The following is a 17,179-nucleotide window of genomic DNA, read 5'->3' on the forward strand; positions in this document are numbered from 1 at the left end:
ATCATAACAGTCACATAATACATTATATATTAACACTGGGGAATCATAACAGTCACATAATACATTATATATTAACACTGGGGAATCATAACAGTCACATAATACATTATATATAACAGAATCATAACAGTCACATAATACATTATATATTAACACTGGGGAATCATAACAGTCACATAATACATTATATATTAACACTGGGGAATCATAACAGTCACATAATACATTATATATTAACACTGGGGAATCATAACAGTCACATAATACATTATATATTAACACTGGGGAATCATAACAGTCACATAATACATTATATATTAACACTGGGGAATCATAACAGGCACATAATACATTATATATTAACACTGGGGAATCATAACAGTCACATAATACATTATATACTAACACTGGAGAATCATAACAGTCACATAATACATTATATATTAACACTGGGGAATCATAACAGTCACATAATACATTATATATTAACACTGGGGAATTATAACAGTCACATAATACATTATATATTAACACTGGGGAATTATAACAGTCACATAATACATTATATATTAACACTGTGGAATCATAACAGTCACATAATACATTATATATTAACACTGGGGAATCATAACAGTCACATAATACATTATATATTAACACTGGGGAATCATAACAGTCACATAATACATTATATATTAACACTGGGGAATCATAACAGTCACATAATACATTATATATTAACACTGGGAGAATCATAACAGTCACATAATACATTATATATTAACACTGGAGAATCATAACAGTCACATAATACATTATATATTAACACTGTGGAATCATAACAGTCACATAATACATTATATATTAACACTGGGGAATCATAACAGTCACATAATACATTATATACTAACACTGGGGAATCATAACAGTTAATACTATTCTTTCTGTCCTCCTCCTCTAGGTGCGTGACTCTATGTTCTTCTGAGAGTAGTGTAGACAGACAGAAGTTATCTGGGGCTGTTTACATGATAGTACTATACATCCCTTTATGACTTTAAACTCTCAGCCTTACTATACACATATGCGGTTCATCACACATTCATTCCCTACTATTTCACACATCTGAATTTTTTTATTTTTTTATTTTACCTTTATTTAACCAGGCAAGTCAGTTAAGAACAAATTCTTATTTTCAATGACGGCCTGGGAACAGTGGGTTAACTGCCTGTTCAGGGGCAGAACGACAGATTTGTACCTTGTCAGCTCGGGGGTTTGAACTCGCAACCTTCCGGTTACTAGTCCAATGCTCTAACCACTAGGCTACCCTGCTGAAGAGCATTTTTGTCAGTCGTTTCTTCTCCTCTGTCAATGCAGACACATTAAAGCTCTGGATAGTATTGAGGTAGTTCGGCTACAGTACTATGGCTGAATGGTGTTTGTGGCTCAGAGTCAGTCAGTCTTCCCCTGAGCTTGGTGCTTCCAGTATTCAGACTGAGCCATGACTTTGATAAGCGTTGCACACAGAGGTCTTCTTTGTAAGCATATGCAGCAGCAGCGCTAGTAAAAGAGAGCTAGTAAGAGAGAGCTTTCCGTTCTGTCGGACAATGACACACACTCAGACACACACACACACACACACACACACGTACACACACACACACACGTACACACACGTACACACACGTACACACAGACACATACACACAGAGGAGAAGGACTCACCTCTCCTTGCACCGTGCGATGAACAGATGCCAATGGAGATTGTGCTCTTTTCGTATTATACACTCTCTCCTCCATTGCTTATTTTAACACAAGTCAACCTTTTTTTCAGCGAGTGCTTTCCTTTCTGTAAGCTTTAGAAAGCCTTACTGGATTACTGACAGGGCTGCCTTGTGAGTCACAAGGGAAAACCAAACACATATTGCAAAACCCGACTCATTTCTGCCACAGCATGTCAACCCAACTGCATGTCAGTGTTTATTACAGGAATGGGGTTTCTGTATTTATCACCTAATATTGCTGTGGGAGCTGAAGCAACACACAGAGAAAGCTCTTTACATTGGGAACCTGTCACCTCTCAAGGTTTTGTGGTCACTTTATATTCTGCCTGAAGTAAGGGAAGGAGAAGAGGTGAAAATATGATAGTGGCAGAGAGGATGGAGAAAGGGGGAAAAGGGGAATGAGTGGTATACTGTATGTGTGTATATGGAAGGAGACAGTATACTGTATGTGGATGAGAGAAGGATGGAGGGGAATGAGTGGTATACTGTATGTGTGTATATGGAAGGAGACAGAGAGGATGGAGAAAAGGGGAATGATGGATGTGTGTATAAAGGAGACAGGAGGATGGAGAAAAGGGGAATGAGTGGTATACTGTATGTGTATATGGAAGGAGACAGAGAGGATGGAGAAAAGGGGAATGAGTGGTATACTGTATGTGTGTATATGGAAGGAGACAGAGAGGATAGAGAAAAGGGGAATGAGTGGTATACTGTATGTGTGTATATGGAAGGAGACAGAGAGGATGGAGAAAAGGGGAATGAGTGGTATACTGTATGTGTGTATATGGAAGGAGACAGAGAGGATGGAGAAGAATGAGGGAATGAGTGGTATATACAGAGAGGATGGAGAAAGGGGAATGAGTGGTGTATGTGTGTATATGGAAGGAGACAGAGAGGATGGAGAAAAGGGGAATGAGTGGTATACTGTATGTGTGTATATGGAAGGAGACAGAGAGGATGGAGAAAAGGGGAATGAGTGGTATACTGTATGTGTGTATATGGAAGGAGACAGAGAGGATGGAGAAAAGGGGAATGAGTGGTATACTGTATGTGTGTATATGGAAGGAGACAGAGAGGATGGAGAAGAGGGGAATGAGTGGTATACTGTATGTGTGTATATGGAAGGAGACAGAGAGGATGGAGAAAAGGGGAATGAGTGGTATACTGTATGTGTGTATATGGAAGGAGACAGAGAGGATGGAGAAAAGGGGAATGAGTGGTATACTGTATGTGTGTATATGGAAGGAGACAGAGAGGATGGAGAAAAGAGGGAATGAGTGGTATACTGTATGTGTGTATATGGAAGGAGACAGAGAGGATGGAGAAAAGGGGAATGAGTGGTATACTGTATGTGTGTATATGGAAGGAGACAGAGAGGATGGAGAAAAGGGGAATGAGTGGAATACTGTATGTGTGTATATGGAAGGAGACAGAGAGGATGGAGAAAAAATGAGGGAATGAGTGGTATACTGTATGTGTGTATATGGAAGGAGACAGAGAGGATGGAGAAGAGGGGAATGAGTGGTATACTGTATGTGTGTATATGGAAGGAGACAGAGAGGATGGAGAAAAGGGGAATGAGTGGTATACTGTATGTGTGTATATGGAAGGAGACAGAGAGGATGGATAAAAGGGGAATGAGTGGTATACTGTATGTGTGTATATGGAAGGAGACAGAGAGGATGGAGAAAGTGGTATAGGGGAATGAGTGAAAAGGGGAATACTGTATATGTGTGTATATGGAAGGAGACAGAGAGGATGGAGAAAAGGGGAATGAGTGGTATACTGTATGTGTGTATATGGAAGGAGACAGAGAGGATGGATAAAAGGGGAATGAGTGGTATACTGTATGTGTGTATATGGAAGGAGACAGAGAGGGTGAGGAGGAGAAGGTAAGGGCTATTGGAGTAAGGAAAGGAGACAGAGAGGGTGAGGAGAAGGTAAGGGCTATTGGAGTGAGGAAAGGAGATAGAGAGGGTGAGGAGCAGAGGGTAAGGGCTATTGGGGAGAGGAAAGGAGACAGAGAGGGTGAGGAGCAGAGGGTAAGGGCTATTGGAGTGAAGAAAGGAGACGGAGAGGGTGAGGAGCAGAGGGTAAGGGCTATTGGGGAGGGGAAAGGAGACCGAGAGGGTGAGGAGCAGAGGATAAGGGCTATTGGGGAGAGGGTGAGGAGCAGAGGGTAAGGGCTATTGGAGTGAAGAAAGGAGACAGAGAGGGTGAGGAGCAGAGGGTAAGGGCTATTGGGGAGGGGAAAGGAGACCGAGAGGGTGAGGAGCAGAGGATAAGGGCTATTGGGGAGAGGGTGAGGAGCAGAGGGTAAGGGCTATTGGGGAGAGGAAAGGAGACAGAGAGGGTAAGGTCTATTGGGGAGAGGAAAGGAGACAGAAAGGGTGAGGAGCAGAGGGTAAGGGCTATTGAGGAGAGGAAAGGAGACAGAGAGGGTGAGGAGGAGAAGGTAAGGGCTATTGGAGTGAGGAAATGAGACAGAGAGTGTGAGGAGCAGAGGTTAAGGGCTATTGGAGTGAGGAAAGGAGACAGAGAGGGTGAGGAGCAGAGGGTAAGGGCTTTTGGGGAGAGAAAATGAGACAGGGAGGGTGAGGAGGAGAAGGCAAGGGCTATTGGGGAGAGGAAAGGAGACAGAGAGGGTGAGGAGGAGAAGGCAAGGGCTATTGGGGAGAGGAAATGAGACAGAGAGGGTGAGGAGGAGAAGGCAAGGGCTATTGGGGAGAGGTAAGGAGACAGAGAGGGTGAGGAGCAGAGGGTAAGGGTTATTGGGGAGAGGAAAGGAGCAGAGGGTAAGGGCTATTGGGGAGAGGAAAGGAGACAGAGAGGGTGAGGAGCAGAGGGTAAGGGCTATTGGAGTGAGGAAAGGAGACAGATAGGGTGAGGAGCAGAGGGTAAGGGCTATTGGAGAGAGGAAAGGAGACAAGTGTGCAAAGACGTGAGGGTTGCAATGATAGTTAGTGACCTCGAGCTGAAGTCGTTAAGGAAGGATGGAAGGTGAGATAAGGTTCTGGGGGTCCACAGATGGTAGGAAGAACTAAAGCAGACTCGTCCTTAGAACAGTGGTTTGCAAAAAATATATATATATACAGTGCCTAGCGAAAGTATTCGGCCCCCTTGAACTTTGCGACCTTTTGCCACATTTCAGGCTTCAAACATAAAGATATAAAACTGTATTTTTTTGTGAAGAATCAACAACAAGTGGGACACAGTCATGAAGTGGAACGACATTTATTGGATATTTCAAACTTTTTTAACCAATCAAAAACTGAAAAATTGGGCGTGCAAAATGATTCAGCCCCCTTAAGTTAATACTTTGTAGCGCCACCTTTTGCTACGATTACAGCTGTAAGTCGCTTGGGGTATGTCTCTATCAGTTTTGCACATCGAGAGACTGAAATTTTTTCCCATTCCTCCTTGCAAAACAGCTCGAGCTCAGTGAGGTTGGATGGAGAGCATTTGTAAACAGCAGTTTTCAGTTCTTTCCACAGATTCTCGATTGGATTCAGGTCTGGATTTTGACTTGGCCATTCTAACACCTGGATATGTTTATTTTTGAACCATTCCATTGTAGATGTTGCTTTATGTTTTGGATCATTGTCTTGTTGGAAGACAAATCTCCGTCCCAGTCTCAGGTCTTTTGCAGACTCCATCAGGTTTTCTTCCAGAATGGTGTTTGAATTTGGCTCCATCCATCTTCCCATCAATTTGAACCATCTTCCCTGTCCCTGCTGAAGAAAAGCAGGCCCAAACCATGATGCTGCCACCACCTTGTTTGACAGTGGGTATGGTGTGTTCAGGGTGATGAGCTGTGTTGCTTTTACGCCAAACATAACGTTTTGCATTGTTGCCAAAAAGTTCAATTTTGGTTTCATCTGACCATAGCACCTTCTTCCACATGTTTGGTGTGTCTCCCAGGTGGCTTGTGGCAAACTTTAAACGACACTTTTTATGGATATCTTTAAGAAATGGCTTTCTTCTTGCCACTCTTCCATAAAGGCCAGATTTGTGCAATATACGACTGATTGTTGTACTATGTACTACACCTCAGCTGTAGATCTCTGCAGTTCATCCAGAGTGATCATGGGCCTCTTGGCTGCATCTCTGATCAGTCTTCTCCTTGTATGAGCTGAAAGTTTAGAGGGACAGCCAGGTCTTGGTAGATTTGCAGTGGTCTGATACTCCTTCCATTTCAATATTATCGCTTGCACAGTGCTCCTTGGGATGTTTAAAGCTTGGGAAATCTTTTTGTATCCAAATCCGGCTTTAAACTTCTTCACAACAGTATCTCGGACCTGCCTGGTGTGTTCCTTGTTCTTCATGATGCTCTCTGCGCTTTTAACGGACCTCTGAGACTATCACAGTGCAGGTGCATTTATACGGAGAATTGATTACACACAGGTGGATTGTATTTATCATCATTAGTCATTTAGGTCAACATTGGATCATTCAGAGATCCTCACTGAACTTCTGGAGAGAGTTTGCTGCACTGAAAGTAAAGGGGCTGAATAATTTTGCACGCCCAATTTTTCAGTTTTTGATTTGTTAAAAAAGTTTGAAATATCCAATAAATGTTGTTCCACTTCATGATTGTGTCCCACTTGTTGTTGATTCTTCACAAAAAATTACAGTTTTATATCTTTATGTTTGAAGCCTGAAATGTGGCAAAAGGTCGCAAAGTTCAAGGGGGCCGAATACTTTCGCAAGGCACTGTATATATATATATCTGACCGACCTCATGCTTTTACAGTATACTAGCTCCCTAGACATACACAACACCCCCCTCTCAACCAGGGCCAGATTGGTGGCCCAGGGGTACCTACCTGCAGGGAGCACCCCAAACCAAATAACATCTCATTTAGAATAGCAGCTCATTTTATGGAGGTCGGGGGCCCCGGGGCACGTGCCCTGTGCACCAGTTCCGTAAATTGTAAATTCGGCCCTGCTCTCAACATGCCCCCCAGCTACAGTATGTGTTATGGCTCGACAGCTGTTACTGTTACTTAGTTTGGTAACAACCAATGGAACATAGTTCAGCCTGCGGATGATGCCACAGAACTCCTTGTTACAGAGAACTGCCATGCTGTCATAGTTTAAAATCTATTCTAAATCACAATTGACTGGCCTCCCTCTCTCTTTCACTCTCTCTCCCTCACAGCCCTCCCTCCCTCACAGCCCTCCCTCCCTCACAGCCCTGGTTTGGTTTTAGTCGTCAGGAAGAATAAACTCAGACTTACTGTGTGCACAGGACTCAATGGTCTCTGCAGTGCTGGCCCATTCATTCTTATTTGGGCTGCAGGTGCCCCATTAACCTCTGTCTGCTGTTCAGGGTAAGAGAGAAGGTGTCTGCTGTTCAGGGAAAGAGAGAAGGTGTCTGCTGTTCAGGGAAAGAGAGAAGGTGTCTGCTGTTCAGGGTAAGAGAGAAGGTGTCTGCTGTTCAGGGAAAGAGAGAAGGTGTCTGCTGTTCAGGGAAAGAGAGAAGGTGTCTGCTGTTCAGGGTAAGAGAGAAGGTGTCTGCTGTTCAGGGAAAGAGAGAAGGTGTCTGCTGTTCAGGGTAAGAGAGAAGGTGTCTGCTGTTCAGGGAAAGAGAGAAGGTGTCTGCTGTTCAGGGAAAGAGAGAAGGTGTCTGCTGTTCAGGGTAAGAGAGAAGGTGTCTGCTGTTCAGGGAAAGAGAGAAGGTGTCTGCTGTTCAGGGAAAGAGAGAAGGTGTCTGCTGTTCAGGGTAAGAGAGAAGGTGTCTGCTGTTCAGGGAAAGAGAGAAGGTGTCTGCTGTTCAGGGAAAGAGAGAAGGTGTCTGCTGTTCAGGGAAAGAGAGAAGGTGTCTGCTGTTCAGGGAAAGAGAGAAGGTGTCTGCTGTTCAGGGTAAGAGAGAAGGTGTCTGCTGTTCAGGGTAAGAGAGAAGGTGTCTGCTGTTCAGGGAAAGAGAGAAGGTGTCTGCTGTACAGGGAAAGAGAGAAGGTGTCTGCTGTTCAGGGTAAGAGAGAAGGTGTCTGCTGTTCAGGGAAAGAGAGAAGGTGTCTGCTGTTCAGGGAAAGAGAGAATGTGTATGAGAGAGAGAGAGAGATAGAGAGATGGGGGAGAGAAACTACCAGCTAAATATATAGAAACCTGCAGAAACTGCCAGCTAAATATTTAGAAATCTGCAGAAACTGCCAGCTAAATATATAGAAATCTGCAGAAACAACCAGCTAAATATATCGAAATCTGCAGAAACTGCCAGCTAAATATATAGAAATCTGCAGAAACTGCCAGCTAAATATATAGAAATCTGCAGAAACTACCAGCTAAATATATAGAGACCTGCAGAAACTGCCAGCTAAATATATAGAAACCTGCAGAAACTGCCAGCTAAATATATAGAAACCTGCAGAAACTACCAGCTAAATAAATAGAAACCTGTAGAAACTACCAGCTAAATATATAGAAACCTGCAGAAACTACCAGCTAAATAAATAGAAACCTGTAGAAACTACCAGCTAATTATATAGAAACCTGTAGAAACTACCATCTAAATAAATAGAAACCTGCAGAAACTACCAGCTAAATATATAGAAACCTGCAGAAACTACCAGCTAAATTAATAGAAACCTGTAGAAACTACCAGCTAAATCAATTGAAACCTGCGGAAATACCAGCTAAATATATAGAAATCTGCAGAAACTAGCACCTAAATATATAGAAACCTGCAGAAACTACCAGCTAAATAAATAGAAAACTGCAAAAACTACCAGCTAAATATATAGAAACTTGCAGAAAATACCAGCTAAATAAATAGAAACCTGCAGAAACAACCAGCTAAATATATCGAAATCTGCAGAAACAACCAGTTAAATATATCGAAATCTGCAGAAACTACCAGCTAAATATATCGAAATCTGCAGAAACAACCAGCTAAATATATCGAAATCTGCAGAAACAACCAGCTAAATATATCGAAATCTGCAGAAACGACCCTCTATATATATAGAAACCTGTAGAAACTACCAGCTAAATAAATAGAAACCTGCAGAAACTACCAGCTAAATATATAGAAACCTGCAGAAACTACCAGCTAAATATATAGAAACCTGCAGAAACTACCAGCTAAATATATAGAAATCTGCAGAAACTAGCACCTAAATATATAGAGACCTGCAGAAACTAGCACCTAAATACATAGAAACCTGCAGAAACTACCAGCTAAATATATAGAAATCTGCAGAAACTACCAGCTAAATATATAGAAATCTGCAGAAACTACCAGCTAAATATTGGCTTTATCTCTCCAGTAATAACGGAGCCATGAAATGGATTTTATGTCGCTGAGGCTCTCCTGGGCGGCATCTTTGCAGTCTGTGAATACAAAACAATGAACCTCCACAGCTGCCCTAAGATCTATTAATTAACCCAGCTAATCCCCAACATGTTATCTCTCTCAACAACTTTGCCCATCGAACAGTAACTTTGGAACACAGAGGCTACAGGTTGCCGAGTCGCAACATTGGCAGTGAAGGAGAAACAAAGATTGACACTTTTTTGGTCTCGTGAAATATTTGGAATTTGTTGGGAAATGTTTGGCTTGATGCCTGAGGAAATTGGAGGGCAGATAGCAAATCATTTGCCTTTGAGAATCCAAGCTCAGTATGAACACAGTGTGAAAAGCATACTTGTCCAATCTTACCCAACTGTGCTGCCACAGGAAGAAAGAAAGAGCTATATTTCTGTTCATCATGACCTTATCTACCAGCCAGTCTCTCTCTCTCTCTCGGCATGGTCCTACTCCACATTGACCTCCAGGCCCTTACACACGGAATGTCCCTGTAGTAGGGGAACCACCTCATCCTGGACACCACAGTGTTCCTCTTAACCCCCAGCACCCCTTAACACAGCCCCTCAGAGCACAGCATTCAGGCCCACTTACCTCCACCAGCTCTGTTTTTCCTCTCCCTGGCTTGCGCCTCGTTTCCACTCATTGCTTTTGTCCTCTTTTCTCTGCCCTTTCTCCTGGTGCCTTTTTGTGGACGGGTCTAGTGAGTGGGCCTGCCTCAAGCCAAGGGCACCACATCGCTCAATAACTTTCTCCTGCGGACAGCTCGCTGTCCTATCATATGCTCACTAGCGTCTCCCCTCTCAATATTACACGTCAACTCAGGCCTTTGTTCAGACTTAATCTCATCCTAAATTCCAATTTGTTGATTATATATTAGCACCACATCAGGGGTTATTAAGTCCCCTAATAGAACAGGATGGGGACTGGCTTTGTTTAATAAGAGAGAAGAGAAAGAAGTAGAGAAAGAGTGAATTACATGGCATCCCTCCTGTCTGATGGCAACTATCTGCCAATGTCACTGCTCCATTGTGTCTGGGCCCTTTATCATGAATAGCCCTCTGCAGCCAAAGATGTTTTAATTAGTGAGAGATATGGTCTGTAATTATATTTATATCAGAATAACTAACCACTGACTGACTGAGTCCTTGTCCTCCTTGCTGGGTCTTTCATTGTCTCCCTCTATAATGATGATATTTAATTATGATGTTTGAGCATCATAAGATCCAGTCAAAGACCCTCGACGGGTGAGTACACACACTCTGGAGCTGGTTCGTGTTCATTTGCTCTGTGAACTCTCACTCACTCACTCACTCACTCTCTCTCACTCTCTCTGTCTCACTCTCTCTCACACTCACTTTCTCTCTCTCTCTCACACACACTCACACACTCTCTCTCTCTTGCTAACTCACTCACACACACACAGACACAGCAGCTCTCAGCCATGTTCATGCTCAATATTACCAAAAACCCTTTCCCAATCCCTTTATTATCAAAGGCTACAACTGTATTTTTGACAAAGCAAACCAAAAAAAAACTTTATTGGTTACCGTTGCTTATCAAAGCCTAAACAGTAGCTGAATAGTTGGCCAACTGCAACTCCCTCTTCTTTGTGTGAATATGTTGAAAGAAGAGGTAACCACGAAGATGTTCATTAGAAGGCTATTGTCCACAGTCTACCTATTGACTGGCCTATGCATTGTTTAACTGAGTGCATACTGCACGTAAGGATCTTTGTAGAATGCTGTGGAGACGTCTTCTTTGTTGCATTCGTTGGCAAGTTAGATAATTGACAGGGAAAGAGATAATGAAGAGCAGAAAAATACTTGTGTGCTTTCAAGCCACAGACAATTGAGCCTCATTGTATTATGAATATTGGGAACAATGCTGTAACACTTTAAAGCAAGGAACATTTAAATATGCACACTCTCCTGTCCTCTATCTAGAATCTCCTCAACCTGTGTCCTCCTGTCCCAGCCAACCTCCACCCAAAGGGCACTCAGAACCAAGCGATGAATCTCAGATGCCCAGACTCATAATAATGCCAAGTTTACCCAGTCACCTTTCTTCCACAAATCATCCCTCCATCCCCCTGTTCCTCCCTCGTTCCCCAGGCCCAGTGGTCCACCGGGGCTGCAACAGCCGTTCACGCTGCCTGGAGACCAAATTATCCCTTTGATTGGTTGAGTTCCAAGGCATAAACTTCGCCGGCTGACAACTGCGGCTGATTCGCTCTCCCGACTTTACGGCTTTCTCTTTCACTCTCTCCTCCCTTCCTCTGCACAGAGCACCCGGAGCCAGCAAGATACATTACTTAAGTGGACTGCAAAGTGTGCGAGCGTGTTCCAAATGTCCATATCGGTCTTCATGGTGCATGATGTTGGTTATGTTTCCAAGTTAACACTTTATTTCCTGTTCTTGAGGATCTGGAAGACTGGTCCCTCCCCCTGATACAGCTTGCCAACTAGAAGATTCCCTCAATCGTCTTTTCCTCATGTTAGAAAGCAATGTCACTTGCTAATCCAAAACTAATCCCAGTTACTGGGCATATAGAGAGATATACACGCTAACACACACTCACAGTCACTCTCTCTAAAACGAGCCAATCCCCAACCCATACACGCAGATAAAAACATGCACTCTCTCTCACACAACCCTACTCCCCGTACACACACAGTCACACACACACTCAATCTCTTTCACACACTCCGACCCCTCCACACACACTCTCTCTCTCTCTCTCCAACACACAGTGATGCCTTGTCCCCCTCTGTCCCCCAGGCTTCCCAGCGACGGCGTATGGACCGGTGGCAGCAGCGGCAGTGGCGGCAGTGCGTGGCTCAGGTAGGGGGGCCCGTGGAAGAGGTGGCTACATGGCATACCAGCAGAACGCAGGGGCAGGTAAACGCTCTGTCGGTATTCTGTGTGGCTACTGCGACGCTCCATGCTCTGCTCTCACTGGCCGCCGATAACTCCTCTCTCACCTGCTGCACACACACACACACACACACACACACACACACACACACACACACACACACACACACACACACACACACACACACACACACACACACACACATACTTCATAGACAAGAGAGGATCGAAGGAGGATGCTGAACTCCCCGTTCTCTCCTCACTTGCCTCTGCACTGGCTAGAATAGACAGAGGGTGAGGATAGGACCAGGGTAGCAGTCTTTAGTTGTCTTGTTTTAGAGCTACTATACCTGCCAGCTCTGTGTTTGATAGGTAGGAATACTACCTACTGTAAGCAGGATGTTGATTTCTCATGTGTTGGTCATATCACTCATACACCTCTATCAGCGAAGGCTCCTAACTTGAAATCAGCATGTGCAATTGAAACCTTTGTGCAAATGTCTTATTGATATCGATGAGTTTACTCAAAAGTCTTAGTTCTACATGAATCTCAAGTTGGGATACGGCTCACCCCTATAGGACCATCAAGTCTCTGAATAACCAAGCCAGCATCATGAGAGTCCAGATTCTTTGTAGTGCCACGCTCTACCAACTTGTAGCTCAGTTGGTAGAGCATGGTGCTTGTAACGCCAGGGTAGTGGGTTCAATTCCCACGACCACCCATACATAAAATGTATGCATATGTGACTGTAAGTCGCTTTGGATAAAAGGGTCTGCTTAAATTGGTTCACTTGTTGACTTTTTTTATTCCCTGGCCGTTGATTGGCTAGTACGATAGCTTAATCAATCACACTGATTTTGTCCACAGACACAGAAATATAAAGGTAAATAAACACTGGAGAAAAACAAGCGGTGGGGCTGGAATTGACAGATGGCATTTTGGCTGCGAGGGAAAATGATCTAATTGTCTGTCAGAAAGCCTGGCCCCTTACAGTTAGGCTTGGAGGTTCAGCCTAACACACACCACACACACACAAACTCACTATTCACACACCACACACGCACATGCACACATATACACACGCACGCACACACACGCACGCACACACACATGCACCTGATATGAGAAATCAAAGCAGAGACCTTACTTTGATGCCTTGTGACCTAGGTGGATCTGGGGGATGAGGACCGGGGCAAGAATAAAGGCTGGTTAGACTAGACTGGGTTTATCCAAGTTAGTGCAGGGCTGGCCGAGGCAATAAAGCTAAGCTGAGCTTGGCGAGGCAGAGAGCCAGTAACAGAGCTAGCCCTTGGCTACAGTGTGTTGCTCCAGCTCTTCCACTGACTGTCTCCTGGATGATTCTGTCACTCTATCACGCTCACGGAGAACCAGAAGGGAAGGCCAGGGACCAGCAGGGCCCACAGGGCTGACATTTAGACTTGACCTTTCCCTGCAACTTCATCTAGTACTTACTACCAAGAGACATGATTCTACCCACTCCCATCTGCATAGATATTGTCTGAAGTGATTGAGCAGATGGAATGTTCATATATACTTGTAGCTGGGTAGCTTAGCCACCATGCTAACTCATTTTTATGTGATGCTAAAGGATGGCTCTCACAGTAATAATGACATGCTGTATTGTTCTGTGTTGTTACTGTAACTCACTCATCATCAAGAACAAGACAGTCATGTGTTTGAATGTTTTGAAGTGATTCAGCCGATGTTTGCAGATGTAGGTCCTTGAAGCACATCTGTTCCATACAACTGGTTCTGTTCACAGAGCACACGTAGGTTACAAAGGACCCTGTATGAGATCCTGTTAGGCTGTTGTATGACAGATTATTTATTTATACAAAAGATGACTTGACCTAATCTGAAACATAAACTATCACAATATTCAATAGTTAACGATAGACATGGGTTTTGAATTGCAATTGAAAAAAGGAGAGGTTGACAAGGCAGTGAAACCTGAGGAAGATGGTTAACACATTACCCATCAAACACACGCGTGTCAGTACAGGATACCCCCTCTTAGCCCCCCAGGCCTACCCAGCCTCCCCCTGACGTGCCCTAGGGCATCATGGTCTAGATTAAATATTATTTCATCTGATAGAGGGAGCAGTGCTATAGGCGTGTAGGGATGTTGGACCTGCTAATCAGTTGGATCTGCTGCTAGAAAACAATAGTGTTTAAGACTAGAAATACACGTTTGATCCACCCGCAATCCTCAGATCATGATGCCGTTCTTTATCTAGATTAAGATTTCATGATATTATTTTCCCCTTTCACCAATAAATCTCTCAAAGCAAAGTCAGGAACAATTTCATGTCAGATTCTTCTGTTTTAAAGTTATTAAACCGGAGCAGAATGTGCTTATAGATGATCACACTCTTCTAATAGAACATGGCCTGCTTCAAAGTTGTCTAGTGCAGAAGACCAGCAGTGTAGATCAAACTCAAACCAAAGGTGCCGTTGGTAGACAGTGGAAATGTCTGTGAGAGGCATAGTGAAGGAAACACACACACACACACACACACTCAGTGAAGAAGAAACCAATTCAAACCCCTTTGTGCTTAGAGGTACACTGGTTAAAGGACATACAGAGAGATGGGAGAAATGGGAGTCTGTGATTGGTGGTGAATGTGACCAGTTGTTTCTGTCTCTGACTTGGTTGGGCCTTGCAGAGAGCCTATGGTCCTGACTGGGACACTCCTCTGCTCACCTCACACACTCTCCTGGGTGCACTCTGCCTGCCTGCCAGAAGGTTTGTTCACACCCTACTACCCCCTCACTCCTCCTGACTATGTCCTCTTCTCCCTCCATCCTTCCCTCTCCATTCTAAACTAGCTTCTCTCATCTCTTCTTCCTCTTTGCATATTCTGTCTTACTTTCTTAATGTCTTTCCTTTCTCTCTCTCTCTCTCTCTCTCTCTCTCTCTCTCTCCCTCCCTCCCTCCCCCTTCCATCCTGTCTTTATTAGATGTAGAGTGTTTTTATGTACAAAGATACAACCTGTCACGTATGTCTGTTCCTCCTCTTGTGCCTGATCCCTGTACTATGTATAAGTCTGACTTTAGTGCATGCAACCTGTAGTGGTCATGGTAGTGGTGGACGTAGTCATAGATACTAGCTACTAGAGATGCACGATATATCGGTGAACATATCGGAATCGGTCGATATTAGCTAAAAATGCCAACATCGGTATCGGCCCGATGTCTAGTTTAACGCCGATGTTAAAAACTGATGTCAAAGCTACCGTGCATACCTACAGTTGAAGTCGGAAGTTTAAATACAGTTGATGTCGGAAGTTTACATACACTAAGGTTTGAGTCATTGAATCTCGTTTTTCAACCACTCCACAAATGTCTTGTTAACAAACTATAAGTCATTTTCCCAACAATTGCTTACAGACAGATTATTTCACTTATAATTCACTATATCACAATTCCGGTGGGTCAGAAGTTTACATACACTATGTTGACTGTGCCTTTAAACAGCTTGCTCGCACAAGCTTTTTCAGATCTGCCCACAAATGTTCTATAGGATTGAGGTCAGGGCTTTGTGATGGCCACTCCAATACCTTGACTTTGTTGTCCTTAAGCCATTTTGCCACAACTTTGGAAGTTTGCTTGGGGTCATTGTCCATTTGGAAGACCCATTTGCGACCAAGCTTTAACTTCCTGACTGATGTCTTGAGATTTTGCTTCAATATATCCACGTAATTTCCCCCCTCATGATGCCATCTATTTTGTGAAGTGCACCAGTCCCTCCTGCAGCAAAGCACCCCCCACAACATGATGTTGCCACCCCGTGCTTCACGGTTGGGATGGTGTTCTTTGGCTTACAAGCCTCCCCCTTTTTCCTCCAAACATAACAATGGTAATTATGGTCAAACAGTTCTATTTTTGTTTCATCAGACCAGAGGACATTTCTCCAAAAAGTACGATCTTTGTCCCCAACCGTTGTCTGGCTTTTTTATGGCGGTTTTGGAGCAGTGGCTTCTTCCTTGCTGAGCGGCCTTTCGGGTTATGTCGATATAGGACTCGTTTTACTGTGGATATAGATACTTTTGTACCTGTTTCCTCCAGTATCTTCGCAAGGTCCTTTTCTGTTGTTCTGGGATTGATTTGCACTTTTTGCACCAAAGTACGTTCATCTCTAGGAGACAGAACGCGTCTCCTTCCTGAGCGGTATCACGGCTGCGTGGTCCCATGGTGTTTATACTTGCGTACTATTGTTTGTACAGATGAACGTGGTACCTTCAGGCGTTTGGAAATTGCTCCCAATGATGAACCAGACTGGTGGAGGTCTACAATCTTTTTTTCTGAGGTCTTGGCTGATTTCTTTTGATTTTCCCATGATGTCAGGCAAAGAGGCACTGAGTTTTAATGTAGGTTTTGAAATTCATCCACAGGTACACATCCAATTGACTCAAATTATGTCAATTAGCCTATCAGAAGCTTCTAAAGCCATGATATCATTTTCTGGAATTTTCCAAGCTGTTTAAAGGCACCGTCAACTTAGTGTATGTAATCTTCTGGCCCACTGGAATTGTGATACAGTGAGTTATAAGTGAAATAATCTGCCTGTAAACAATTGTTGGAAAAATGACTTGTGTCATGCACAAAGTAGATGTCCTAACTGACTTGCCAAAACTATAGTTGGTTAACAAGAAATTTGTGGAGTGGTTGAAAAACGAGTTTCAATGACTCCAACCTAAGTGTATGTGTGCCAAGGATGACTCAACACTGTTCCAAGAGTTTTGGAAGGAAAGGACTCAAGGGAAACTAAAGCCATTCCGACTTCAACTGTGTATGACGTAATGACGCCACGTAAAATTTTGCGCTACACTTGCAAAACAGCATTCCTAACCGAGCCCACAATGTCTGCTGTGGGGATCGAGCCGTCAAGAAGTCGAGCAGACATTTGAAAGAGTAAGACAATTTCAGCGAGACAACTCAAATGCGAAATCCATTAAAGCCAAGATAATGGAATTCATTGCACATGACAATCAACCGTTCTCTGTCGTGGGTGATGTTGGCTTTCTTCGTCTGGTCGAGCACCGGTACAGACTACCAAGTGCGCTATTTTTCAGATGTTGCCCTACCGGAGTTACACAGTAATAGCGTCACTGTTGTTAGCTTCACAACATACATACTATGGAACGCCATTTAGGTCTGCGTGTCAAAAAAGATACAGTAGCACTGTC

At 43.6% G+C, this 17,179-nt stretch overlaps 1 protein-coding gene across 10 annotated transcripts in view; it reads left to right on the forward strand.

The window, feature by feature from the left end:
- Nucleotides 1–17,179, forward strand: part of LOC135553069 (RNA-binding protein Musashi homolog 2-like) — a 373,612-nt gene that overhangs the window by 320,206 nt on the left and 36,227 nt on the right. For 6 of the 10 annotated variants that reach the window (XM_064985151.1, XM_064985150.1, XM_064985152.1 and 3 more), the window contains exon 11: nucleotides 11,872–11,991. In XM_064985151.1, coding sequence (XP_064841223.1) covers nucleotides 11,872–11,991 — 120 coding nt within the window. Of the gene's footprint in view, nucleotides 1–11,871; nucleotides 11,992–14,655; nucleotides 14,736–17,179 lie in introns of all 10 variants that reach the window. The other 4 variants (XR_010457548.1, XR_010457549.1, XM_064985155.1 and 1 more) reach the window with 2 other exon arrangements.

Source organism: Oncorhynchus masou, chromosome 13 (assembly GCF_036934945.1).
Source record: "Oncorhynchus masou masou isolate Uvic2021 chromosome 13, UVic_Omas_1.1, whole genome shotgun sequence".
NCBI classification, from domain to species: Eukaryota; Metazoa; Chordata; class Actinopteri; order Salmoniformes; family Salmonidae; genus Oncorhynchus; species Oncorhynchus masou.